This window comes from Drosophila elegans, unplaced genomic scaffold, assembly GCF_018152505.1.
Source record: "Drosophila elegans isolate 14027-0461.03 unplaced genomic scaffold, ASM1815250v1 contig_208, whole genome shotgun sequence".
NCBI lineage: Eukaryota > Metazoa > Arthropoda > Insecta > Diptera > Drosophilidae > Drosophila > Drosophila elegans.
In genome coordinates, this window is record NW_024545578.1 from 6,158,062 (window position 1) to 6,183,191 (window position 25,130).

At 47.5% G+C, this 25,130-nt stretch overlaps 9 protein-coding genes across 9 annotated transcripts; 5 read left to right on the forward strand and 4 right to left on the reverse strand.

The window, feature by feature from the left end:
• Window positions 1-357: 357 nt before the first annotated feature.
• Window positions 358-4,078, reverse strand: LOC108146267 (phosphatidate cytidylyltransferase, photoreceptor-specific). Its single transcript, XM_017272207.2, is given in 8 exon segments — window positions 358-733; window positions 794-925; window positions 1,306-1,470; window positions 1,472-1,795; window positions 1,859-2,035; window positions 2,102-2,198; window positions 2,891-3,015; window positions 3,817-4,078. Coding segments are annotated over 8 exon segments (1,350 nt in total). The 5' UTR covers window positions 3,934-4,078; the 3' UTR covers window positions 358-520.
• Window positions 4,079-4,569: 491 nt separating this feature from the next.
• On the forward strand, window positions 4,570-7,262 carry LOC108146367 (SUMO-activating enzyme subunit 2). The gene is made up of 4 exons (XM_017272351.2): window positions 4,570-4,814; window positions 4,873-5,027; window positions 5,098-5,385; window positions 5,561-7,262. The coding sequence occupies exons 1-4, from the start codon at window positions 4,671-4,673 to the stop codon at window positions 7,086-7,088; spliced, it is 2,115 nt and encodes a 704-aa protein (XP_017127840.1). The 5' UTR covers window positions 4,570-4,670; the 3' UTR covers window positions 7,089-7,262.
• Window positions 7,263-7,271: 9 nt separating this feature from the next.
• LOC108146368 (39S ribosomal protein L36, mitochondrial) lies at window positions 7,272-7,906 on the forward strand. Its single transcript, XM_017272352.2, has 2 exons — window positions 7,272-7,392; window positions 7,447-7,906. The coding sequence occupies exon 2, from the start codon at window positions 7,447-7,449 to the stop codon at window positions 7,831-7,833; it is 387 nt and encodes a 128-aa protein (XP_017127841.1). The 5' UTR covers window positions 7,272-7,392; the 3' UTR covers window positions 7,834-7,906.
• A 257-nt stretch (window positions 7,907-8,163) lies between these two features.
• Window positions 8,164-9,150, forward strand: LOC108146450 (2-aminoethanethiol dioxygenase). The gene has a single exon (XM_017272460.2). The coding sequence runs from the start codon at window positions 8,290-8,292 to the stop codon at window positions 9,010-9,012; it is 723 nt and encodes a 240-aa protein (XP_017127949.1). The 5' UTR covers window positions 8,164-8,289; the 3' UTR covers window positions 9,013-9,150.
• On the reverse strand, window positions 9,144-10,920 carry LOC108146449 (lariat debranching enzyme). Its single transcript, XM_017272459.2, has 2 exons — window positions 10,664-10,920; window positions 9,144-10,607 (listed from the first exon to the last, which is right to left on the reverse strand). The coding sequence occupies exons 1-2, from the start codon at window positions 10,858-10,860 to the stop codon at window positions 9,185-9,187; spliced, it is 1,620 nt and encodes a 539-aa protein (XP_017127948.1). The 5' UTR covers window positions 10,861-10,920; the 3' UTR covers window positions 9,144-9,184.
• A 194-nt stretch (window positions 10,921-11,114) lies between these two features.
• On the reverse strand, window positions 11,115-16,790 carry LOC108146185 (importin-7). Its single transcript, XM_017272093.2, has 10 exons — window positions 16,447-16,790; window positions 15,458-15,693; window positions 14,898-15,395; window positions 14,659-14,835; window positions 14,016-14,161; window positions 13,163-13,960; window positions 12,872-13,095; window positions 12,493-12,803; window positions 11,960-12,432; window positions 11,115-11,892 (listed from the first exon to the last, which is right to left on the reverse strand). The coding sequence occupies exons 1-10, from the start codon at window positions 16,534-16,536 to the stop codon at window positions 11,696-11,698; spliced, it is 3,150 nt and encodes a 1,049-aa protein (XP_017127582.1). The 5' UTR covers window positions 16,537-16,790; the 3' UTR covers window positions 11,115-11,695.
• A 269-nt stretch (window positions 16,791-17,059) lies between these two features.
• On the forward strand, window positions 17,060-17,748 carry LOC108146187 (biogenesis of lysosome-related organelles complex 1 subunit 3). Its single transcript, XM_017272095.2, has 3 exons — window positions 17,060-17,215; window positions 17,269-17,404; window positions 17,462-17,748. Exons 1-3 carry the CDS (start codon window positions 17,153-17,155, stop codon window positions 17,698-17,700), a joined length of 438 nt encoding a protein of 145 aa, XP_017127584.1. The 5' UTR covers window positions 17,060-17,152; the 3' UTR covers window positions 17,701-17,748.
• Window positions 17,694-19,540, reverse strand: LOC108146186 (cell cycle checkpoint control protein RAD9A). The gene is made up of 4 exons (XM_017272094.2): window positions 19,437-19,540; window positions 19,149-19,375; window positions 18,934-19,085; window positions 17,694-18,705 (listed from the first exon to the last, which is right to left on the reverse strand). The coding sequence occupies exons 1-4, from the start codon at window positions 19,468-19,470 to the stop codon at window positions 17,745-17,747; spliced, it is 1,374 nt and encodes a 457-aa protein (XP_017127583.1). The 5' UTR covers window positions 19,471-19,540; the 3' UTR covers window positions 17,694-17,744.
• Window positions 19,541-19,627: 87 nt separating this feature from the next.
• LOC108146191 (UDP-glucose:glycoprotein glucosyltransferase) lies at window positions 19,628-25,087 on the forward strand. Its single transcript, XM_017272101.2, has 2 exons — window positions 19,628-20,041; window positions 20,330-25,087. Exons 1-2 carry the CDS (start codon window positions 19,810-19,812, stop codon window positions 24,739-24,741), a joined length of 4,644 nt encoding a protein of 1,547 aa, XP_017127590.1. The 5' UTR covers window positions 19,628-19,809; the 3' UTR covers window positions 24,742-25,087.
• The last annotated feature ends 43 nt before the right edge of the window (window positions 25,088-25,130 follow it).

Here is a 25,130-nt window from a genome sequence, read left to right on the forward strand (position 1 = left end):
TCCCTCAGTTAATTAACTAAAATGCGCTTTAATTATTCTAATCTCCAGCTTCTGGCGTCGTTTGCCCGATCTCATCTCATGTCTAAGTTATAGTTATAGTAAGTAAATTCACTAACAACAACACGCACACACACATAGTCGATATTAAATTCATAGTTATTCTGTTTGCTTTGCCTTGCGTCTGTCACTTGGGCATTAAAATTAATGGAATCGCTTAATGATACGATTGCACTATGTAGAATTCTGCCAAACACAATCGATTTAACTTAATGCAAGTAAATGAAGGTACTAACTTAGGAAATTATTTAAAATGTAGCAACAAAATCTAACTAAGGACTAAAAACATAACAAAAATTATGCCCGTAAATAACTTATTTTATGTGGCTGCTCAAAGGTGCTCGCCCGTTTGCTTACAGATATATATATCAGTGTATATATATAGAGAAATTTCGGCTTTATATAGAACGTACGACTAAAGCAAACATCTTGTCCGAATCTAACTGGTAACCGATTAAGCCGATTAGGTTAGCATGTCGCCCAAATTGTCCTTGAGCGATTGATAAATTTGGTATTGTTGATCAGGTTTAAGGTTGTAGATCTGTGTCAGCAGCTTCGCCGGCGACGGGGTTCTAATGAAGCTGGATATATAAACGTTCACGAAGGTGGCCATGAGGAACTGGCAATCGAAGCGATCCATAATGCCGCCATGTCCGGGAATCATGTCGCCAAAGTCCTGCCATTTAAAGAGCATTATGTTAGGAGGTAATTTATTTTATTTGAAAGCCAAGCTCACCTTAATTTTGAATGCCCGCTTAAATCCGGAGGCGAAGAAGCCGCCAAAGGGTCCGATTATGGAGCTAAACAGGCTCAGGGAGATCGAGTGCCAGATGAAGGGGTAAAGGCTTAGAGTCTTGCCAATGCCAAACTGCAAATGTTTGAAATTCGAGAGGGTTAAGTTCATTTCAGTAATTGCTATAATCATTTTAGTAGATATATGTTTATGATTTAAACCATGAATAGTACTTTCGATAAGATAAATATAAACTATAGGGTAGTGACCATGACAAACTGGTGGTGATAACAATTTAGAATGATTAAGTTTATTTTAGATATTGGTATGTTCAATTGCAACAATAAAAACTTGCAAACAAAACCCATATTTTCTTATTTAAAAAAAAAAAATACTAAATTACCAAATCCTGTATACTGTAAATATCTGTATCCCGTAATTGGTTCTGTATTAGTCATATGAAATTTGACACCCCAAGAAAACACCCCCCACTGTCTATAACCATCATCACTTACCAACTTAAGGCTGTATTCCTGCGGCGTGAACAGATAGCTGGGCACACAGGACATGGTCATGCGACCCAGTTCCTCGGAGTACTGGATGGGGCAGATGAAGTACTGGTAGTTGCACAGCACATAGGAGAACAGAATGCCGAAGAGGACGGTGGCGAAGCCACCCCCCGATGAAGCCCTCCCAGGTCTTCTTGGGGCTGAGCTTGATGAGGGGCGTGCGCCCGAAGAAGAAACCGAACACGTACGCCATGACATCATTGCAGACAATCATCGATACAGGTACGATGAACCAAATGAGACCCTCGAATATGTTCTGGATGATGAGGTAGCTCTGGGTGACGACAATCAGCAGCGATACGTGGGTCCAGGCGAACAGGCTGAACTGCTTGATGTAGTACTTCTTCACCAGCGAGAGGACGAACCAAACGAAGCCGATGATGTACAGGGCAAAGGACAGGAAGCGATGATAGGTCACCAGGAACTTGAGGTACTCCTGCACACAGAATTGCTGGTTAATAATAATAATCAATTAAAATATCACACTCTATTTACTCACCACTCGATTGATGACCACGCCGAAGTAGTCAACCAAATTCTCGCCGTAGAAGAAGTAATTGGAGGTGAGTAGGAAGTACCAGGAGAGACTCCGAAACCAGGGCAAGCCGTGAATCCGATACACCTGGTAGCCAATCGAGATGATCTCCTGGAAGCATTTCACCTGCACCAGCAAAGTCTATCCAGAGAAAGTTATAACAGAATTAATTAAAGGCATGATTGCATTGAAATCCACTGCTCTTACCGTGATCATCAAGGCCAATGGACCGCCGTAGATGATCAGTGCGAAGCCGCAGATCATAATCCATGTGAATATGCCGCGAATGACCCAATTCTTCCATCTGCGGAATGCGCAAGAGATTATTGTTTGTAAATGTACATATTTATTTCGAATATTTGCTCGCCAACTGCAGCCAGCTGTGGTCATGGAATGTTTTCTAAAATACACAAATACTGCCGAATTTCGAAATTTCGCACTTCTTCAAGCCAAAAAAAAATAAAGAAAATAAAATTGGTACAAATTAAAATTTTACTATTGAAAGGAAATGGCAATTTCATCAATACAATTTGTATAATTAAGTTTAGTACTTTACTCGATGTTATTTTACCCACTTTTTTTAGTGCGTAAAATCATTCAATATAATAGCATTTATAAAAACCTAATAATATCATGAAAAACGATTTTAATTGGAGTTTGCAACACAAACATTAAAGCGATTTAATTATTAGAAATTAAAACCAGAAATTAAAACCAGTGCAAACTGAAAGGTTTTTAATAAACTGCTAATGGTTGTAATCAAATTATTTGTATTTATTTATAAATTAGTAATAAAAATTAGTATGTAAATTTGTACAAAACGAAAGCTTTCTAAAATACTGCTTATGACTATAATATATTTGGAAACTTGTTGAACAGATCACTTAATATTTATAGTTTTTCAGTACAAAAAAGCACTACATTTATCAGGTTAACACTATATTTTTGAGTTTTGAATAGCCAACTGTGCTTAAATTTTGGATATAGTGCACTTACCTATCCGGCAAATCCTTGAGAGCCGAGTCCAGTATCTCGGGCGTCTTGTCGGTGCCCTGCGGCAGATTCTTGGCCAGCTCGTCGACGAACTTCTCCTCGGGAATCTTCTCCTCCTCGGAGTCCACCTGCAATGGGGATTTGGATTTGGATTGGGAATGCACTTATTGATTGGCTAAATGACGATTTCTAAATGGGTTTGCGTTTCCTATTATCGGACATCGGATTCGATACGACCCGAGTGCAGGGTTTAAGCACTTTCTATTGGGCGCTGTGCAAAGTCCAAGATACGTGTATGTGGGGGGGCTATATACCCATAATCAGAATCACTCGTTTATCCAATACACAGGCATAAAGTAAAGGTGGAAGAGGGGGGAGGCGGGGAAGGGGGAACGGAAAAAGTGGGGAGACAAATTGCGGGCTTTTTTTTGGTGGCGTGTTTTGTTTGTTGCCAATTCGCTCGGTTGATAAGGAGACATTTGGTTTCTGTTTTTTGGGTTTCACGGGGAGGCTTATCACCGAGAGAAAAACTAGCCGCAAAGGGAGGAGGTAATAGGTTCTTGGCCCAGTGCTTCCGCAAATGTCGTCCACTTAATTGGATTTGCTGGCAATAATGGCGCTATATTGCAACACAGCAGGTGGGTGGGGGTGGGTTTTACTGTTTTGCTGTTTTCCGTTTGTTATTGGATTTTCTCCAGAAGAGAGAGCTCTCACACTCTCTCTCTCTCTCTGTCTGTCTGTCTCTTTCTCGCCGTCAGAGAATAACAAAAACAGACACACACCCACACACACATTTGTTGGTATACACACATTGGGTTTTCTATGCTCCAAGAATTATGCAAATTGGAATCCGGAACAGGCTGCTGCTCTACCATGCTCTGCTCCACATAGAAGTCATTGGCACTGGCAGGCACATTATTGGCACTTACATGATCCGAGGAGTCGGCGGCGGAGGAGTTCCGCTTGTTGGCTTCCCCTCCGGATCCGGAGATCGCGGTGTCCTCCAGTGGCTCCTCCTCGCCCTTCCTGCGTCGCACTTCGGCCATTATTCGATTTTACGCAAATCAATTCGCAATCGATTCCTATTGATTCGTGTTTTGATTCCGCTTAAACAGTTCCGTGCTCCGTGCTCCGAGATCCGTATGTCCACTTCGTCCGAATAAAAACTTTGTATTTAAAATTTAATTTTTGTAGAGGTGGAAGTTAGAGGTGGAGAAACATCGATGCCACATCGATGTCAACGATGTTTTCGAAAAATCGGTCCTATCGATGTTTGGCAGGGATTATCGATATTTGTCCATCCATCTCTCTCTCTTTCTTTTAGTTCGGCGTTTGACTAATATTTCACTGCAAAACACAAACCCACCACAAGCACGCAAATTTAAATAAATGTACATTAAAAAATAGCAGTTTCTATATAATTTAATTTTATTTTTATTGTCCCTTTTGGTTTTCGATTAGATGTTGGAGTTTAATTGGATGTAAATATCCTCATAAAATAATGAACAACAAATATTTTATTAATACAGATAATTAAAAAAATAAAGGGAGACTAAAAAAAATTTGTTCGAAATTAATTATGTGTGTGAATTAGGAATCTCTTGATTTTAATACTCCATTTCAATAATTCAATATTCTGTTCGCCATCCCTGAAAATTGTAATGTCAAACTTTCAACGTTTTCCAACACCTCCACCGGCGGCGTCACTTGCAATTTTTCCATCTCGCCAATTTTCAATTTTCTTGCCAAAGATACGAAAAACTAAGAGCGCAAAGCAGAGAAAATGGCAGCAGCTATCGATGGTGTTTTCCCGAGCACACTGCAAGAGCTGGTGAAGAAGGCCAAGGTGCTGGTGGTGGGAGCCGGCGGAATTGGCTGCGAGGTGCTCAAAAACCTTGTGCTCAGCGGCTTTACAGACATTGAAATTGTAAGTTCTTTAGAGGGGAGATTCAGAGCTTTAGTGGTTATATATTGACTATTTACAGATTGATCTGGACACCATTGATCTGAGCAACTTGAACCGACAGTTCCTGTTCCATCGGGAGCACGTTGGAAAATCCAAGGCGCGAGTGGCGAGGGAAAGCGCCCTGAGCTTCAATCCGGATGCCAAAATAACCGCTTATCATGATAGCGTTACATCGTGAGTTGGAATGGTTATATCTTGGGAACGCCCTACTTGTATAGTAATCCCATTACCTCTCCACTTGTAGTACCGATTACGGTGTCAACTTCTTTAAGAAGTTCGATTTGGTGCTTAGTGCCCTGGACAACAGGGCCGCCAGGAATCATGTGAATCGCATGTGTTTGAATGCGGATGTGCCGCTGATCGAGAGCGGCACCGCCGGCTACAATGGCCAGGTGGAGCTGATCAAGCGGGGACTCACCCAGTGCTACGAGTGCACGCCGAAGGACAAACAGCGAAGCTTCCCCGGCTGCACCATCCGCAATACGCCCTCCGAACCGATTCACTGCATCGTCTGGGCCAAGCACCTCTTTAAGTGAGTTATACGGCTGAAATAGCACATATTATATGTTTAAAAAACAAAAAAAAATAACGTTTAAATATCTGTATTTAATAACTTCGTTAACCATTTATTAGTTGAAAGAATTCCTTTTGTTTTTTGTAATATTAAACAAATTTAATTAGTTGCATTAATTAATACGCTTTTTCAGTCAACTCTTTGGCGAGTCGCTGGAAGATGAGGATATTTCCCCAGATGCCGCTGATCCCGATGCCAAGGAGAAAGATGAAGCCGGCGGAGATGCTGAGCCAAAAGCTGATGGGCAGGAAAAAGAGAAGGATGAAGAGTCCAAGGAAGAGGACAAGGAGGAGGCCACGGCCAATGGCAATGTGGTGCGGATCAATACCCGCCAGTGGGCCAAGGATTGCAACTACGATGCTGGCAAGCTGTTTAACAAGTTCTTCAACGAGGATATTACCTACTTGTTGCGCATGTCGAATCTCTGGAAGACGCGCAAGGCACCTGTGCCCGTGCAGTGGGACACCCTGCTGCCCAATGGATCCTCCGGCGACCAGAAGGAGGTGGCCAAGCAGCACCACAAGATCTGGAGCATTGAGGAGTGCGGCCACGTCTTTGCCAACGCTTTGAAGGAGTTGAGCGCAAACTTTCTGAAACTCGAAGGCGACGATACGCTATCTTGGGATAAGGATGACCAGCCGGCCATGGACTTCGTGGCCGCCTGCGCCAATGTGCGCTCCCACATCTTCAACATTGAGCGCAAGTCGCGCTTTGAGATCAAATCGATGGCGGGCAACATTATCCCGGCCATTGCCACCACCAATGCGATTACGGCGGGAATTTCGGTGATGCGTGCTTTTAAAGTGCTGGAGGGCAAGTTGGAGCAGTGCAAGGCTGTCTATGCCCGACTCAGGCCAAATGCTCGCAATCACTTCCTTGTGCCGGACGCCTCTCTGCCCGGTCCCAATCCCAATTGCCATGTCTGCGCCAGCGATCCGGCCATTACCCTCAAGATTGATACGAAACGCATTCGCATTCGGGAGCTGCGCGACGAGGTCCTGGTGAAGACACTCAACATGCTCAATCCCGATGTGACCGTGGAGAGCAATGGCTCAATTTTGATCTCCTCGGAGGAGGGCGAAACCGAATGCAACGAGGGCAAACTCCTCAGCGAGCTGAATATTGTGGATGGTGTTATCCTCAAGTGCGATGACTTCTTCCAGAACTACGAGCTGAGTATTATTATCTCGCACTTCGATGCAGAGCGTGATCAGACTTTGTTCGAGGTGGTTGCCGATGCATCTCAGCTGAAGCCCAAGGAGGAGGAGCAGAAGAAGGAGGCCGTGCAGGAGGATGATGAACAGAAAACGGCCAAGAAGCGCGCTGCGAACGGGGAAGGAGACGCCAAGGACGATGGACCATCCACATCGAAGCGCAGCCGACCCACCGTAGTGGATGAGGAGGATGACGATGACTGCCTGGTGATCGAGGAGGACGAGGATGAGGCGGACGTCGTTGCCGTGGCCACAGACAAACTCTCCATGCAGAGTCCCCTCAAGGCGGGCACCAAGCGCAAGCCCAGCGAAGTGATCGAGGATGAGGAGGACATCACCGAGATCTTGGACTCCTCCGACGATGAGCCCGCGGCACCCACCAAGTGCAAGCGTTCTCGTCTGGACGAGTCGCTGTCCAATCCCGTAGAAGTCATCAGTATCGATTAATCAAAAGAAACAAACTATTCGAATAAGTACTCAGCTGCAGACTAAAACATTTCACGGATTCCTTTTAATGAAAAGCATTTTGCTTTGAATAACACTTTTTTTTATGTATCATAAAAACTTTGAATTGTCATCTTTTTAAAAGGATTCTTCAATTAAATGAATGGATTAAATTTATTTGTTAGTTTGAATTTAAAAATGTAGTTGAATTTTTAAATTCGATAGCTTTGTTTCACCAGTGTTGCTAAACACTCAAAGTCAATGTGTTTGTTATCGCTTCTGTCTAGTTGGATCCCAAACAGAAAAGGTGAGCTTTTCCCACATATTTCGTTGGAAATCTCAATGAAAATGGCTGTTTCAGATGTCCCTGGCTAGTAGAATCCTGCAACAAGGCTCCCGCCTGTGGAATGGCCTCAATGCCGCTCGTGGCTTCCACATTCTCATGCGGCCGGCGACTCCGGCCAGCGGAACCATGCAAAACACACAACTGATGGCCGCCACAAGTGGGATCGCCCAGGGATCAGGACTTCTGAGCCCCAGCTCTTCGCTGCTGCAGCAGGTGGCCGGGTTCAAGGTCAAGGGTCGCCTGAAGCGGCGCTGCAAGGACTGCTACATCGTGGTGCGCCAGGAGCGCGGTTATGTCATCTGCCCCACGCACCCGCGCCACAAGCAAATGTCGATGAAGAAGCGTGACTACAAGTCCTGGATCCTGACGCACGCCACCCAGTCCAAGGAGCGCGGATTTTAGTCCTAATTAGGCGTTAATTAAAGCATTTGTTTAAATATCATGTTCTAAAATAAATAATACAATAAAAAACCAAGTGGTCAACAACTTGTGGCGTTTTCCAACACTACACGCAGCAGCTGATTGAATTTTTAATGCAGTTCTTGGGGCGTATACTTCTCACATCTAATTTTATTTTTCTTATTAATGTAACTTTTATTGATGTGAAAAATTTATATCTTATGTTTTTACTTCTAAATAAAGTATTTGGTTTTGATCATTGTCATATAAAGAAACAATCAAAACAGAAAACCAAGTTAGCGAGCACTTACCAAAACTTGTGACGATTTGCAGCACTGGTCGCACAGCTGACTTTTTGTTTATCTTGATTTTGGAAGAGATTTGATTTGCAGTCTATCTTGCCGCTAATCCGGAATATTGCTGTTTCCGGCCGGAGTTGAGACCACCTGACCGCCAAAGATGACGTCGCACTTCAGCAGTGTGCTGCGCCAGGCCTTCAAAACCTTCGACCGGGCGAATCACGCCAGCTTCAATGCCAATTTGCAGCACCTGCGCCAGCTGACGGATGAGCTGACCTACCGGGACCTGCATCTGCGGGAGGAGCTGTTCCGGAACGTGGCCGGCCACCGGGCGCCCTGCAGCTACATGCACATCTTCGAGGACGACCGCTTCTCCATGAGCCTGTTCATTGTGCGCGGAGCGAATGCCATTCCGCTGCACGACCACCCCATGATGTTTGGCCTGTTGCGCTGCATCTGGGGACAATTGCGGGTGGACAGCTATTCGCAGCAGCTTGGTCCCGATGACGCGCTGACCTACGACCCCGATCCCTCGGTGGTGAAGGTGAAGGCCGAGGAGCCCTGCCTGGTTTCGCCCGACAGCCCGTGCGCCACGCTGACGCCGCGCAAGAGGAACTACCATCAGATTGCCCAAACCGGACATGGTGTGGCCGCCTTTTTCGACATACTCAGTCCGCCGTACGATGCGGACATGCCCACATATGGACCGCGGCAGTGCCGCTTCTACGGCGCCAAGGCGGACGGCAACCAGGTGCTGCTGCAGTGCATCCCCTCGCCGGACACCTACTACTGCGATGTGGTGGACACGCCCGATGCCGTGGTGCAGGCCGCCTTCCAGTGCGCCGACGAGGCGTATGCCGAAAATGCCAGCGGGACGCAGTGAATCGCTGTCGCTGTCCCCCTTTCCTGCAGCTAAACACCCTCCTATATTTATTCGCCCACCATCACTCCTCGTTGGCTGCCCAGTGTATCAGCCAAGTATCTTCTGTGTTATTTAAATAAAATTGCCTCTTTTTTTGTAGAATTTGCTCCGCTTGCACGGAATTTGTTAGGTTTTAATCGTCTTGAGCTTGGTAAATGTCCTGATTGCGTCGTTTTAGCTTCTTGAGATTGGGACTGGCGGGAATGGTGGATGGTTCCTCAGTTGCAGGTGCTTCTGTAGCTTGGTCAGCTTCTTCTGGTTGTGGTTCCTCCTCCTCCTCGGGCAGATCTATCACGTTCTTATCCGTGGTATCTGCAGGTGCGGCTATGGGAGCTGGCAGGGATAAGTTCAGTTTCCTCTTTGTGGGCGTGACCAAAGGTTCTGTCATCTCTTGCTCCGCCTGCTCCTCCACTTCAGCACTTTTATTCGCCTTATCCTGGATGACTTCAGATCCCACTGCCGGCAGATCCTTGCCATTGGCCAGCAAAACCAAGCACAGTGGATCATCTATGCCCAAGGCGGCGCAGAAAGTATTGCTCTGGGGATTCAGATGGACCTTTGGTTGGCCCACAACCATGTGCTTGTAGTTGGATTGCTCCTCGGGATCAAAAGCTGGCACCGTGCGCTCAAAGTTCTCAGGCACCTGGAGATTCTGGAACTTTGTGGTCACAGCTTCCAGTTCCGCATCGGTGGGTGTGAAATTAAAGCGTTCTGTAAGTGCTCCCGCCTTTTTTCCAGGCAGATAGTAGTAGTTCTCCTTGACAGAAATCAAATGATTGGTACTGTGCAAGATGGCCAGCCACTCGGCGTCGTACTCCAGGCGGGGATTACCCTCAATGGGGTCACCTGGAATATCCACCACTTGCAGGAATGCTCGTCGCGGCAGGCATTTGTCCAGTGCCAGGAATTTGGTCACCGGAACGGGTTTCGAAGGGGTTGGTGTAGTAGGAGCGGCCTTCTTTTCCTTCTCCTCGTCCTCATCTTCACTGCTGCTGCTGGAGGAGGAGGAAGCTGCATCGTCCGCTCGCTGCTGGCCGTGATTATGCGGTACCAGGGCGGCAAACTTGCAGTGCAGATGGGCAGCAAACCAGTAGGCCGGCTGGACTGCTTTGAGCAGCTCCTCCAGCGGCTGGCTGCCCAGTTTTCCACTTTCCATGTCCGCCGCAAAGAAGGGCTTCTTGCGCAGCAGCTGCGCCTTGTTCCCGTACTCATAGATCCCGGTGGGCCAGTCGTGTGACAGAAAGATGTCCACTTTTCCGGACAACTGCTTCAGCCGGAACACTTCCAACTGCCGCACATGGTAGACACTGCGGCAGGTGGACTCCGTGTAGGGCGGATATTCATGGTGACCGCGCAGAAAGTCGTGACCCTTGTAGATTCCACTTATTCCCGCGATGCGAACGCCATTCACATTGACCACGCCTGCATAGCCGAGGTAGTAGATATTGGGAGCCACCCAGCCGCCGTAAGGCAGCTCCTGCAGGTAATTGGAGGCCTCGTGGTTGCCGCCAATGAAAATGGTCAGCACCGGGGCCACCAGCTCACCGCTGTAGTATCTGTCATAGGGAATTGATAAGCCCAAATGCTGGTTATAGAAAGTATTTGCACCCACTTGTAGAAGGAGCACATGTCCAGGTATTTCTTGGGAACCGCCATCGTCTGCAAATCCTCCAGATTTCGGGTGGACTGAAAATCGCCGCAGCACAGCAGGAGGTCGATCTTAGTGCCGCTCTCCTTCTCGATTCCCGCGATGGTCTCATATATCCGCTCCAGTTCGCCATGTGCGCATCCTTCTATAGCCACTTTCATGTTTATACGATTTATTTATAAGATGTCCAGATGTAAACAAAAAGAAAAGGCGGCATACAAGAAAGTGTTGCACAGCGTCTTCTTGCTACTTAGAGATGACACTGTTTAAGGCACTGTTTATCGATAAATCTATGTTTAGGGCGGCAAAATCAAAATTAAAAAATAAATTTATACAAAATATAATATAATTCGTGATTTTTATAATCCATCTTAAATTAAAACCCCTTGCCCTGGTTTAGAACAAATGGTTCCAGTTCAAACGTTAAAAATGTTTTTTTGTTTATTTTTCAAAAATATCGCTCCATTTAGTATAGTATGTTGTGTGTAAAGAAAATGTATGTGAAATGCTCTGCGTTTAATGCTCATTCTCCGACCTAGAGTCCATCTTTTTTGGAGTTCTGCGTGGGCGTGCTGGTGGGCACAATCTCATTACATGAGACCATCTCGTCCTCGACGTGTTTGTTATTCCTTTCGTTTCGTTTCGTTTTGTTTACATACAAAGATTTACAATGGACTTTCGACTTAAGTTATCATAATTTAGTTGGCCGCCATGGCCAAGAAATAGGAAGTAAAATATAAATCTACAATAAATATAGTGCGGTCTTGACGTCGCTCGACCGTTCGATCCTCCGATTTGGGCGGGCGAACCGATCGGTCAATGCAGCATGCATGGGTACACGGAGTGTACGAAAACCAGGAGAATGCCTTTAAAGCCATCATCAGCATGCCAGATGTGTTTTGTTTGATGTTTTTGTTATGTTTTGGAAAGAATATGAGAAACAATCAAGTCAGAAATCGAACCAAGTCTCTGGTGATCTGGTCAATATTCAGTTAATTAGGAGCCGAACTTGAAGGACGTGGGCACGGCGGTTTGTGGGAAGGCGAAGCCGCCCTGTTTCTCGATCAGCTTCGATTCCTTGGCGGCCTTGCGTTGGTCGGCGGTCACCACGACCTCCTGCAGCGCCTTGGCCTGTTCGGGCGTCAGGTTGGAGGTGAGCAGCGCATACCAGGCTTGATCCTGGGCAGAAAGTGCTGTGGGTGATGAAAAAGTCAAGTCATTTACTTTCTGATATCAAGCTGAAAAATTATCCAAACTCACCTGTAATAACTTCCTTAAACGTCCAGTACTCATCAATGGCGCTCTCGTTCTCCTCGTCGTCGATGGGCGTGGTGAAGGACTCCAGTCCAGTCTCGTTCAGATCGCCCACCGACTCCTCCGCCTCGCCGTCCGAATCCGCATCCTCGTCCTTGATCTCGGCCTTCACCTCGAAGCCCGCCTCGCCGCCCTTCGTCTTGGCGAACTCGGCCAGCTTGTCCAGATAGTCGGGCGCCATCTCGTCCATGTCATCCTCGTCGCTGGACAGAGCCTCCTCGCAGTCGTCCCCATCCTCCTCCTCCTCCTCTTCCTCCTCCTCCTGGGCCCGCGACTCGTAGGCTCGCTTCAAGCCATCGAAAAGTAAAATAAGGGCGGGCACAATCTTGCCGGCCACCTCGCTCAGCACCTGCGGCTTGGCCTCACCCAGCGAGATGAGGGTGCACAGTCCCAGGACGCACAGTTTGCGATCATGGATGCTGCAAAGGTTAAAGTTCAAATTAATAAATTGGCATGCGATTTAAGCTGCGAAGCCCTACCCCAGGAAACAGTCCGTGTCGTGAAGCCACTGCTTGATAAAGTGCGCGCTGATCGACTCGTTGTTCTGCTGCGACATCTTGTCCAGAATGGACAGCAGCAACTGGGGATTATAGTAGAGGGCCGCGATTACCACTTGCAGGCACATAGTGCGCAGCTCTGAGGACTGAACCTCGCGCGTCAGCCGCGACAGAGCCAGCTCCACAAACATGTGTATCACTGAGTCGATTTGGCCCTTGCACTGCAGGATGATCACCTCCATCAGTTTGGCGGCATGGCACTCGGGATCTTCGCCAGGGCTGCCAGTAAGCATCTAATCGAAAACAAATCAAATCATTAACATTTGTAGATTATTTTAGAGGCAGGCATATAATAGCTAACCGTCTTGCACATGTCGAGAATGGCCAACAGCCGGTTGGGATTGGAGAGGAAGGCGGGCGTGTCGACTGTCACATAGTTATGCAGCGCTGGCATAATGTCGATGAAGTAGTCGATGCCGTCCTTCTTGAACACCTGGTAGATCAGCTCCAGCATTTGCCACATCTCCGGTGAGATGGCCTTGGCCGTCAGATCGTAGACCAGCGAGAAGGTTTCCTCATAAAAGTCTGGCAAAGAGAAGCCATAATCATAACAAGCCATTTTTAAGAGATTTACGGCCACTTCTCAACTCACCCGTGATGTTGTGCTGGAAAATGTGTCCCACCACATTAATGACGATCGGATGCAGGTTGAGCAGCACTTCGGGATGCTCCTCCATCACACTGAGCAGCGTTTCAATCGTGTTGAGCAGGCTCATGGCCGTGATGGCCTTCTCATCGGATCCCTCCTCGGACTCCAGCACCTGGCTGAAGGTGGTGGCCAGATGCTGGCAGATCTCGGTGGCCACCGGCAGCAGCTGCTCGGTGAAGGTGCACACGATCTTTTGCATCACGTTCGTCAGATCCTCGTTCTCCGTCTCGCGGATGATGGTGAGCAGCTCCTTGGTGATCTCCTTGATCTGCCCCTCCACATAGGGCGGCGCGTCGTCCTGGGACGATAGGAACATCTGCAGGCCGATGGCCGCCTCCACCTTGACGGGCAGCTCCTTGTCCGTGAGCAGAGCGTTGGTGGTCAGCCGCATGATCTCGGCCAGCACCTGGGGATTCTTGATCTGCACGTCGCAGAAGTAGTGCAGCACCCAGCAGGCACGCGCCCTCATGTGGCCAGCGGGATTCTGGAACTCGGGGAACACGTACGTGGTCAGCATGGACTCTACTTGGTCGCGGTACAGTGCCTTCTTCAGCAGCACGTCCGCCAGCGTTCCGATCATGTGCAATGCACCATCCTTCTGCTTGTTGTCCGCATTCGGAGACGTTATTATCTGCATTATTGTGGCCATGGCCTTGGGCAGGATGCCCTTGCGCTTCTTGCAGATGGAATGCAGCAGGGATTGGGCAGCCGGCACGGGCGTGGCATAGTCCTCAAAGATATCTATTTGGAGTGGGGGGTTATATTTCAGTTTCATTGACTTATACCGACTGCTTACCAAACTTAAGGCGAATATATTCATAGGGATCGCTCTCCCAGAGCTCCTGATCGGAGTCCGTGAACGACATGATGGGAAAGATCACATCCTGGATAACGGCCACCATGTGAGGCTTGATCAGCTTCCAAGTGTAGGCGTGGGCAACACTGTGAACAATAAATATAAAACGTTTACAGAAATCTATTATGACTTAAGAAACCAGAAAATGTAATTAAATTCAAACGTTTGATCAAATCTAATGACTTTATAAATTGGAAAACGTGATTAAATTCTATTGATTTATAATGTGTTTAGTAGTTCCTACAGCAATTAAATAAAATGTAAATAAATTTAAAAGATACAAACAGGTATAGTAAAAAAAAAACCTAACATAAAGTGAGGTACTAATTTTTATTGGCATGGCTAAACAAAACCAGTCCTAACTGATTGAAATCCGATTTTTTAACTGCAATTCTATAGGCTATACCTTATCAGCTAGAAACATTTTCAGACTTGCTACCTATCAGTGATTAGGTATGATCTACAGAGGAAAAGTGCTAAAGAAAGGATTTGAAAGCATAAAAAGAGGAACACAATTTAATACCACTTCCTACTTTTAACTTGTAAGAACATTAAATAAGAAGAAAGGATTAAGGATACTTACGCATTCTTCAGATAGTTGAGCACATCGGTGAGGACTCGCGGCGAGACGTAGACGCGATTTCGGTACTGGTCGAGGATCTTGAGGAGCACCTCCAGGACACCCTGGCTGAATGTGGGCAGATACCACTCGGCGAATTTTTGGTACTTTTCACTAACCACATTGCTGGGACTGCCATAACTGAGGGTAAACATGTAGCATTAATTATCTGGACTATAGCAAAAGGGATTCCTTCAACGCACCGCTCGAACATGCGCACCATGATGTGAAGGGCCCACTTCTTGGTCTTCCAGTAGGGGAACTCCGTCCGCTCGTCATCGTCCAGGTGCGAGCTGTCGGGGACATCGCGATCGGCCACCTGGCGGCAGATCTCCATCCACTGCGAGAAGATCTCCTTGGTGATGAGGTCCAGCGGCAGGCTGTATTGCGTGAGGGCGTAGTAGATCTTGAGGATCTGTTTCTGCAGCAGCACCGACTGCTCGGATTGCTCGGCCAGCAGACGCACCATCAGCTGGTAGATCATGGGCAGCAGCAGGTTCATGGCCTCGTTCAGCGGCGTTCGCTCCTCGCTGCGCTTGTACTCGTAGGTCTTGACCAGCTGGTACATGGTCACCAGAGCACCGTTCCAGCCGTTGACATCCTGGTTCTGCAGATAGATGCTGATGTTGTCCACCACCTGAGGCCAGCGTCCGGGGAAATCGCTCTTGATGATGTGATTCACGCAGACGGACAGTTGTACCCTGTTGTTGGCAAAGAGAATAAGCACGTGGTGGCCTAGCTTCCTGACCTGGGCAAAACCCACCTGATCAGCTCGGGGGCATGCACAATGGCGTCCACGATGGCACCACGGATCATGGCCCGATCCTGCTCGTGTATGGAGAAGGGAATGGGCTCGCCCGGCTTGGCCTCGTGATCCGACCAGCTGCTGTTGATCAGATTCTTGAGGTAGACAGCTCCTGCCTGGCGCACCGGCTGCTCAACCGTCGTCTGCATCACGATCTGCAGTATGGTGGGCACGAACCCAATGATTTTGTGTATCTGTGGGGTAATGGAAATAGTATCGAATCTATAGATTTGTTTACACAGCTGTTTTGGGGCGGGGTTGGGTTAAATTTGATTTGTCCAAAGAATCGATGGCAGAAGCACTTAAAATTCTGCGCACAGAGGCTCAATTAATGTGGCGGAGCCAAGAGAGTTGTTGCTGGCCATAAATGCTGATAAAGTTAATTAACATAGGGGGGTGGTGGGCGGAGGTGGTGCGGGGCATGCAAATCGTTAGATGCTGACTCAGTCGTAATGAGCATGCCTGCACAGTGGGCAAAAAACCATTGACTTGTGGTTTGTTCTAATTGGACATATCCAATTCCAAAGGGATTGCGCAAGCTCCAATTAGAGGGCATATTTACAAGCGATTAAATTCATTATTTATTAACAATTCAATTGATTTCTTGGGAATAAAATGAAAACCACAGTGCAAGGGTATATATAGCTTACATAGATATATAGACTTGTTGCCTTTTGGGGAGGGGACAAAATACAAGTTGGGATAATGGTAAACATATAAAGGGCAAACTTTTTGACCAATATCAGTTTACACTATCCCCACCCCCACACACACACACACACACACACACACTCTAACACGAAGTTAGAAGAAAGAGGGAGAGAGAGAGGGAGGTTAAAAGCGAACAATTAAAAAAGCACATGGTTTTCAGACGATGGCGCCACCTCGAAGACCTTTCGAATTTTGGGGGAATTCCTTTACGGGGGGCAGCCCATGTGGACACTCACCTGGGCCAGTTGATCCTCCGCCGCCTTGCGCTGCTCCGGATTCGGATCAATAGTTGCGCGCAACAGTTCCGTGAGTTTTTGTGCCTCCATTTTTGCAACTTATGAGTGCTTTTCCACGTTTCGCCGGTCTTTCTGCTGGCGGTCACCTTGCGCCCACTGTGCACCCGCTGCTTTTCCTGGTTTTCGTGCTCGATATGTTTGCCGCACAAGGTGCTCCTGGCTCCAAATGTGGGGGGAGGGCCCAATAGCAAATCACTTTTCCGGAGGAAAAAACGTGGAAAAGGCTCCACACACACGCACACACCGCCGAAATTCGCGAGACGAACGAAGCGTGAAGAAGAAGCAGTGCCTGCTGTGTTGAACAGCGTCGCGGAGAAGGGCGCGAACAGTGCTGGAAATTACTTATTTAGCTTTTACCGCCAAATCTGGCTAGTATAAATATGAATATTTGGCTTTTTTATATTATAAGGAGTTGGGGTATTCAATTAGTTAAAATCATAAGCAAACTAAGTTTAAAGTAGATCAAAAACATATTTGTATTAATTAAGTTATTTTATCTAAAACGTCATATGGTGGCCAATTTTCGGTGGTAAAGACAGCTGTTTGTCAATGCGAGCGATCTGGCATCACTATAACGGAGAGGGGCTGCCACTTGAGTAAACAATAGTTATTTACCTTTAGTATAAAGTAATTTTTTTACTCAGCAATGGCAGATTTAGTGCGCGGAGAAGCCTCTGAATCGGATGAGGAGCTGCACGACAAGCACAAGGTGATTTTGGTTTTATAACATTAACAATTTCTATAATATAACATTTATATCAGATTTTTGCAGCTGAAGTTTCGGGTGAAGCCTCCGAGGATGATGACGATGAAGACATTTACGAACAACAAAAAAGTAACAGCCAGGTGAACAGCACGGCCTCAATTTATAGGAATAATCTGCTCCAACGCAAACTAAGTAGAATTGCTATGCTTTCTATATACGTATGTTTACTACCATAGTTTCCCTTTTCAGTTGAAAACAACATTGCCATTTGGAGATCTCTCACCGCTTTCACTCGCAGCTTTGTGCTAAGTGCCTCCAAACAACTGGTGACCACTGACCAGATGCTCATCAAATCACAGCTCAATCTTCAGTCGGCACACACATCTCTCCAGCTGGCCCAGCGGAACGCCCATGAACTGCAATCCAGGGTGGCTGCCGTCATGACCAGTAGCTTCCTGCCACACATAAACACCCAGAAAGCTAGCTGACTTAAGACCTATGCTGTATTTGCTGATAAACGATCAAATCTAGGCTAATCCTCTGTATCAGAATTGGGCGCATAGAGCTGAGTGTTAGGCGATGGCTCCCGTGGAACGTAGGTGTTCTGAAAGCACCGGGAGAAGATGGTTCGCATCTTGTTCGGTCGTTCAGGCGACTGGGGTATGGTTTCATCCTCGTCAGAGGGTATTTCCGGAGGCCTGGCACCCGGCGAATCGTCAGTGTTGACAAAGCAAACCTCCGTGCTGCTCGGAGGTACGGGAGCAGGTGCCATGGTGGCCTCCAAAGCGGCATCCGCAGCCGCCAGCATGAGGGCCTCCTCTTCCGCCTCGTCTTCAATCAAAACCACGGTGTCCACTTCGGCGAGGATGCGTGGCTGCTGGATAGAAGGAGCCTCCGAGTGTCGAAACTGGAACAGAGGAGTTTCTAAGCTGGTTTCCAACTGGCTGGTTTCCTCCACTCTTCGTTTAGGCTGCACAGCAGCAGGTTCGGAAGAACTGCTCTTGCGTTTGCTGGCGACAGTTGGACCCGGAGTGCTGCTCTTCCGCTTCGAAACAGCCGCTCGGTCATATTCGTCCTGCAGTGTCAAATCTCTTTGACAATATTCCTCCGAGAAGCTCACGTCATCGGGCGACAGCGTGGACATGATCAGCAAGCACTCAATCTCGCCATGCTTCTTGATCTTAAGCAGAAACGGTTTGCCCGCCTCGTCGAACTCCAAAGTGAGCGAAGCATTCAAACACTCGGCGAACAGAAGAAAGGCTCGGAATTCCTTGATGCAAAAAGTGATGACCGTTTCCTTGGTCACCAGGTACTGTTCGAATTCACTGGGCTTAAGCTTTAGCTGTGTGCGCATGAATTTATCGTTCACTCGGGCGCCTTCTATATAGTTTTTGGCCACCACACTGCCAGAGTTTGCCTCCAGGGTTAGCTCCTCCTCCGTGGTGTTGAAGTTGTTGGAGATGTCCATGAACAGCTTGTGATCGCCGCGGATTCTGAAAGGATAGATTTTGGAATGTGAAGTTAATTCCATTGTAGAAAGTATCTTTAGTAGAAGGGAAGACAAGATGAACTACTTAATCAAATCTACAAAAAGCTTTTAAATAGACTATAATGCAAAATGTGCATTGTTTTTGGGGTTGATTTGTGATAAAAGGTTTTTATAATTATATATTATAATTTTCAAATCTAATATCATGTTCAAGATCACAGTATAAACCTACATGTTTGCCATCTTATCGGTGTTGATGTTTGTGTTGATATTTTGATCATCAATGATGGATATGGTGGCCTCTTTTGTGGTCTCCAGTTTGCAGCGGAGATTCACTTGAAGGTTGGTTTGGTTGTCCAGTATATTAAGTTCACAGTACTCCACCTGAAATAAAATATATGTTTACAGATTACCAGTCCTCATGTGGAAACCCTCAACCAAAAAAACCTCGTTCATGTTGCGAAATACGGCCAGGCATCCCTTCATGGATATCTTGCAGTAGAAATCCGAGTTGGGGGGCATGTCAAACACCTCAAACATGGATCTTCTGAAGGATATGCTGCCCACCGCCGATTGAGTGGCATTAATGGCCCTCATTTGCAATCCCTGTTGGTCAATCTCGATGAACATTTCCTTGCCCATCTTGGACAGCGATTGTACGGCTTTGGCAATGACTAAAAAGTTAATTGGGATATTACGAAATGATATATAAATTTCACAGGTCTTAAAGCATACCCCTTGCATTGCTGCCCTCTAAAGTGTATTTCATTGGCAATATTTGCGTAAATTATTGGTCATGAAATACGCGCTGAAATTTGTAAACAAACAATTAGAGTGACCGTCTACCCTTAAGAAGTAAAATACCAAGAAAATATTTATCGGCTATTTTGGTATTTTCCATAACGATTGTCTAGATTGTCTGGTCACACTCGTCACAGGCCGGTCGAACGCCACATCAGTTCTAAATTTAATTAACAAAAACTGGGCTAAAACCAGCTAAAAACTGGTGGAAAAGTGAGTTTACCTGCGCGGGAATACCTAAAGTTCTTCTGCATTGGCCCAATCGTAATGTGCGTTGTGCAAATCGCGTAGAAAACGAGTGAACACAATGTTACGTGCCGTGGCTTTGTGTGTGTCTGTGGTGCTCCTAGCACTACAATATACGCCGATATCTGGCGAATCGAGTCAGAGCTATCCCATCACCACGCTGATCAATGCCAAGTGGACGCAGACGCCTCTGTATCTGGAGATCGCCGAATATCTGGCCGATGAGCAAGCAGGTCTTTTCTGGGACTACGTTTCGGGGGTGACCAAACTGGACACGGCTCTGAATGAATATGGTTTGTTTAAACAAATGATGGGGAAACCCGCATTTTAAGGCTGCAGATAAAACTTTATCAGATCTTACTTTAAAGTCATGTTGGGCAGTTGAGCGAATATCCGGAATTTTTACTTTTCTGGTTATTTTTAACTGATATACTTTAAAGGTATCAGTCTATAAAATAAGAATTGCACTGTAAAGAGTAATTTAAATAAAAAGTGTTTAAAGTTTCAACTCCAAAAGCCTTATAAAGTGATTTTCCATTTAAAAACTGTATTATTTTATTAATTATATTTATTTTTTCTAGAAACCGAGTCGCAGCAGTACAATGTCGCTTTGGAACTGGTCAAGAATCACGTCAGTTCGCCCCAGCTGCCGCTGCTCAAGTTGGTAGTCTCCATGCACAGCCTGACGCCCAAGATCCAGACCCACTTCCAGTTGGCCCAGGAGCTGAGGAGCAGTGGCTCGTGTCAGGGCTTCACTTTCGCCCAGGTTGGCTCCGAACTAGCCTGCAGTTTCAACGAGCTGCAAAAGAAATTGGCTATGCCATTGGCCAAGGACAGTTTGGATGCTGTCATCGTCACCTACAGCTTTGATCACATTTTCCCCGGCAGTGAGAACAACACACGCACTGTTGTGTTATACGGCGATTTGGGCAGCTCACAATTCCGCACCTATCACAAGTTACTGGAAAAGGAGGCAAATGCTGGCAAGATTCGTTATATCCTGCGTCATCAGTTGGCCAATAAGGACAAGCGACCAGTGCGCCTATCGGGCTACGGCGTGGAACTGCATCTGAAGAACACGGAGTACAAGAGCCAGGACGATGCACCCAAACCCGAAGCGGGCTCCACTTCCGATGAGGATCTGGCCAATGAATCCGATGTTCAGGGCTTCGATTTCAAAGTCCTCAAGCAGAAGCATCCTGCTCTCAAAAGAGCTCTGGACCAATTGCGTCAGCGTCTGCTCCAGGGAAACGATGAGATTGCTCAACTCAAAGCCTGGGAGTTCCAGGACTTGGGCCTCCAGGCCGCCGCTGCCGTGGCTGAAATTCAAGGGGATGAAACTCTGCAAATTCTGCAATACACGGCCCACAATTTCCCCATGCTGGCACGGACTCTGCTGGCCCACAAAGTGACGGATGGCCTGAGGGCGGAAGTGAAGCACAACACGGAAGCCTTTGGCAGAAGCTTGAATGTGGCTCCACCAGATGGTGCACTCTTCATCAACGGACTCTTCTTCGACGCCGACACCATGGATTTGTATTCGCTGATTGAGACGTTGCGCTCGGAAATGCGTGTTCTCGAGAGCCTGCACAGCAACAATGTGCGCGGTAGCCTGGCCAGCTCTTTGCTGGCCCTGGATCTTACGGCTTCCAGCAAAAAAGAGTTCGCCATCGATATCCGGGACACTGCTGTGCAGTGGGTTAACGACATTGAGAACGATGCTCAGTACAGGAGATGGCCTTCGTCGGTGATGGACCTCCTGCGTCCAACTTTCCCCGGAATGCTGCGCAATATCCGCAAGAATGTGTTCAACTTGGTTTTAGTGGTGGATGCACTGCAGCCCATCGCCAGGAGTGTGATCAAGCTGTCCGAATCGTTTGTCATCCATCAAGCTCCCATTCGCTTGGGTTTGGTCTTCGATGCGAGGGCTGCCAGCAAGGATAATCTTGAGGATTACATAGCCATCTCGTGTGCCTTCAACTATGTGAGCCAGAAGAAGGATGCCCGAGCTGCTCTGAGTTTCCTCACGGACATCTATGCAGCCGTGGGTGAGACCAAAGTGGTCACCAAAAGGGACATTGTAAAGCAACTGGCCAAGGAGTTTACTACCCTAAGCCAAAGCAAAGCGGAGGAGTTCCTTGAGGAGGATTCCACCTACGATTATGGCAGAGAGCTGGCTGCGGAGTTCATTCAGCGGCTGGGTTTCGGCGACAAGGGACAACCTCAGGCTCTGCTGAACGGTGTTCCAATGCCCAGCAACGTTGTGACCGCTGACAGTGACTTCGAGGAGGCCATCTTCACCGAGATTATGACCCACACTACCAATCTGCAAAAGGCAGTGTACAAGGGAGAAATGACGGACAGCGATGTGGCCATTGATTACCTGATGAACCAACCGCATGTGATGCCTAGATTAAATCAGAGGATTCTCAGCCAGGAGGATGTTAAATATCTGGATGTAAATGGCGTGGCCTACAAGAATCTCGGTAATGTTGGTGTCTTAAATCGTCTGTCGAATCGTGACATGACCGCCACTTTGATGGAGAATCTTAAATACTTTGGCGGCAAGAAGTCAACGGAGCTGATTGGCCGATCATCGCTGCAGTTCCTCACCATCTGGGTATTTGCCGATCTGGAGACAGAAGAGGGTCGCGCACTGCTGACCCATGCCCTGGAATATGTCCAGAGTGGAGAGAGTGTGCGACTGGCGTTCGTTCCGAACACAGAAAGCTCTTCCGGATCGGACAAGCGGAATCTTAACCGTCTGGTTTGGGCCGCCATGCAAAGTCTGCCGCCAACTCAAGCCACCGAGCAGGTTCTCAAGTGGCTGAAGAAACCAAAGCAGAAGATTGAGATACCCTCGCAGTTGGAGGATATCCTGGGATCCACAGAGCTGCACTTGAAGATGTTGCGGGTATACTCGCAGCGTGTGCTGGGTCTGAATAAATCCCAGCGATTGGTCATCGGCAACGGACGCCTCTACGGTCCTCTGTCCTCGGAGGAAACCTTTGATAGCGCCGATTTCGCTTTGCTGGCCAGGTTCAGTTCGCTGCAGTATGGCGATAAGGTGCGCCAGGTGTTGAAGGAATCCGCACAGGATGTCGGTGAGGAGTTCACAAGCGATACTCTGGTCAAGCTCTATGCCAGTTTGCTGCCAAGACAGACTAAGACACGTTTTAAGCTACCCACGGATCTGAAAACCGATCATTCGGTTGTGAAACTTCCACCCAAACAGGAGAAACTGCCGCACTTCGATATTGCCGCCGTTTTGGATCCCGCCTCGCGTGCAGCCCAAAAGCTTACGCCCATTCTGATTTTGCTCCGTCAAGTGCTGAACTGCCAACTGAATTTGTACTTAATTCCCGTGCCCCAGCACAGCGATATGCCCGTGAAGAACTTCTACAGATATGTTGTGGAGCCAGAGGTTCAATTCGAAGCGAACGGCGGTCGATCCGATGGTCCGTTGGCCAAATTCAGCGGGTTGCCAGCCAATCCTCTGCTGACGCAGCAGCTGCAGGTTCCCGAAAACTGGTTGGTGGAAGCTGTGCGGGCAGTTTACGATTTGGATAACATCAAGTTGACCGACATTGGTGGACCCGTGCACAGTGAATTCGATTTGGAGTATCTGCTGTTGGAGGGTCATTGCTTTGATGCCGCCAGTGGTGCGCCACCCAGAGGACTGCAGTTGGTGCTGGGCACCCAGAGTCAACCCACTCTGGTGGACACCATTGTGATGGCCAATTTGGGTTACTTCCAACTGAAGGCCAATCCCGGAGCTTGGTCGCTGCGCCTGCGTGATGGAAAATCCTCGGATATTTATGCAATAAGTCACATTGAGGGAACCAATACCCATCACACGGCGGGATCAACTGAAGTTCAGGCATTGATAACCTCGCTACGATCCCATGTCGTCAAATTGCGAGTGTCCAAGAAGCCGGGCATGCAGCAAGCAGAACTTCTAGCCGATGACAACGAACAGGCAGCGCAAACCGGCATTTGGAACAGCATCGCCAGCAGTTTTGGTGGCAGCAATGCTAATCAGCCAACTGCGGATGAGGATACGGAAACCATCAACATTTTCTCCGTGGCATCGGGTCATCTCTACGAACGTCTGCTGAGGATCATGATGGTGTCGCTGCTGAAGCACACGAAATCGCCCGTTAAGTTCTGGTTCTTGAAGAACTACCTGTCGCCGCAGTTCACGGACTTCCTGCCGCACATGGCCAGCGAGTACAACTTCCAGTACGAGTTGGTCCAGTACAAGTGGCCGCGCTGGCTGCATCAGCAAACGGAAAAGCAGCGGACCATTTGGGGCTACAAGATCCTCTTCCTGGACGTGCTCTTCCCCCTTAACGTGAGAAAAATCATATTCGTGGATGCCGATGCCATTGTGAGAACCGATATCAAGGAGCTTTATGACTTGGATCTGGGAGGAGCGCCATATGCCTACACGCCCTTCTGCGATTCGCGCAAGGAGATGGAGGGCTTTCGTTTCTGGAAGACCGGCTACTGGCGAAGCCATCTGATGGGCAGGCGCTACCACATTTCCGCTTTGTATGTGGTGGATTTGAGGCGATTCCGAAAGATTGCTGCGGGCGATAGGCTGAGAGGTCAGTATCAGGCACTCAGCCAGGATCCGAACAGCTTGTCCAATCTGGATCAGGATTTGCCCAACAACATGATCCACCAGGTGGCCATCAAGTCGCTGCCCGACGATTGGCTTTGGTGCCAGACGTGGTGCAGCGACAGCAACTTCAAGACCGCCAAGGTGATCGATCTGTGCAACAATCCGCAGACCAAGGAGGCCAAACTCACCGCCGCCCAGAGGATTGTGCCCGAGTGGAAGGACTACGATGCGGAGCTGAAGACCCTGTTGGCTCGCATCGAGGACCACGAGAATGCGCACGGCAGGGACTCCATTGCCGATGATTCGTCTGATGATTCAGTCACCACTGTGACGCCTTCTCATGAACCCAAACACGGCGAGCTGTGATCAACGCGTAGTTAAATCAACACGATTAGTGAATTTAAGTCAGATATCGATGGATCCACACTGATTACTTAGCTAAGTCCCATCCCCCGACATAACGACTAAAAACACATTTGTACATTTTAATTAGAACTTAATGCGATTGATAACGTAAACAACAAAACAGCTCACTAAAGTCTGAATTGTTCCTTTAACTCGATTTCAAAACGATTTCCTTGTCTTGCATTCCAAGCGCTCTGGCCACTAATTGAATTAAGCTGAATTTGAATGTCATTAAATTGTATACACTCGGAAGGCGCCTTTAAGTTGAAAAGTTTTTCAAATGTATTAAAAGTTGGAGTGAATAGTATCTAAAAGTGTAACGTGTTTTATTGGGAGATCAGGCAGCTTTA

Excerpts from the sequence above, each read along its gene's own strand:
- LOC108146450 (XM_017272460.2), top strand. The coding sequence starts at position 8,290 with ATGACGTCGCACTTCAGCAGTGTGCTGCGCCAGGCCTTCAAAACCTTC.
- LOC108146187 (XM_017272095.2), top strand. The coding sequence starts at position 17,153 with ATGGCAGATTTAGTGCGCGGAGAAGCCTCTGAATCGGATGAGGAGCTG. Across the intron at positions 17,216-17,268 it reads AGCTGCACGACAAGCACAAG|ATTTTTGCAGCTGAAGTTTC; the intron begins GTGATTTTGGTT and ends CATTTATATCAG. Across the intron at positions 17,405-17,461 it reads TCTGCTCCAACGCAAACTAA|TTGAAAACAACATTGCCATT; the intron begins GTAGAATTGCTA and ends TTCCCTTTTCAG.
- LOC108146191 (XM_017272101.2), top strand. The coding sequence starts at position 19,810 with ATGTTACGTGCCGTGGCTTTGTGTGTGTCTGTGGTGCTCCTAGCACTA. Across the intron at positions 20,042-20,329 it reads CACGGCTCTGAATGAATATG|AAACCGAGTCGCAGCAGTAC; the intron begins GTTTGTTTAAAC and ends TATTTTTTCTAG.
- LOC108146368 (XM_017272352.2), top strand. The coding sequence starts at position 7,447 with ATGTCCCTGGCTAGTAGAATCCTGCAACAAGGCTCCCGCCTGTGGAAT.
- LOC108146185 (XM_017272093.2), bottom strand. The coding sequence starts at position 16,536 with ATGGAGGCACAAAAACTCACGGAACTGTTGCGCGCAACTATTGATCCG. Across the intron at positions 15,396-15,457 it reads CATGCCCCCGAGCTGATCAG|GGTACAACTGTCCGTCTGCG; the intron begins GTGGGTTTTGCC and ends TGCCAACAACAG. Across the intron at positions 14,162-14,658 it reads CTCAACTATCTGAAGAATGC|TGTTGCCCACGCCTACACTT; the intron begins GTAAGTATCCTT and ends TATTGTTCACAG.
- LOC108146367 (XM_017272351.2), top strand. The coding sequence starts at position 4,671 with ATGGCAGCAGCTATCGATGGTGTTTTCCCGAGCACACTGCAAGAGCTG. Across the intron at positions 5,028-5,097 it reads TATCATGATAGCGTTACATC|TACCGATTACGGTGTCAACT; the intron begins GTGAGTTGGAAT and ends CTCCACTTGTAG. Across the intron at positions 5,386-5,560 it reads TGGGCCAAGCACCTCTTTAA|TCAACTCTTTGGCGAGTCGC; the intron begins GTGAGTTATACG and ends ACGCTTTTTCAG.
- LOC108146186 (XM_017272094.2), bottom strand. The coding sequence starts at position 19,470 with ATGAAATACACTTTAGAGGGCAGCAATGCAAGGG. Across the intron at positions 19,086-19,148 it reads TATTTCGCAACATGAACGAG|GTGGAGTACTGTGAACTTAA; the intron begins GTTTTTTTGGTT and ends ATTTTATTTCAG. Across the intron at positions 18,706-18,933 it reads ACCGATAAGATGGCAAACAT|AATCCGCGGCGATCACAAGC; the intron begins GTAGGTTTATAC and ends CTATCCTTTCAG.
- LOC108146449 (XM_017272459.2), bottom strand. The coding sequence starts at position 10,860 with ATGAAAGTGGCTATAGAAGGATGCGCACATGGCGAACTGGAGCGGATA. Across the intron at positions 10,608-10,663 it reads GACATGTGCTCCTTCTACAA|ATACTACAGCGGTGAGCTGG; the intron begins GTGGGTGCAAAT and ends TCCCTATGACAG.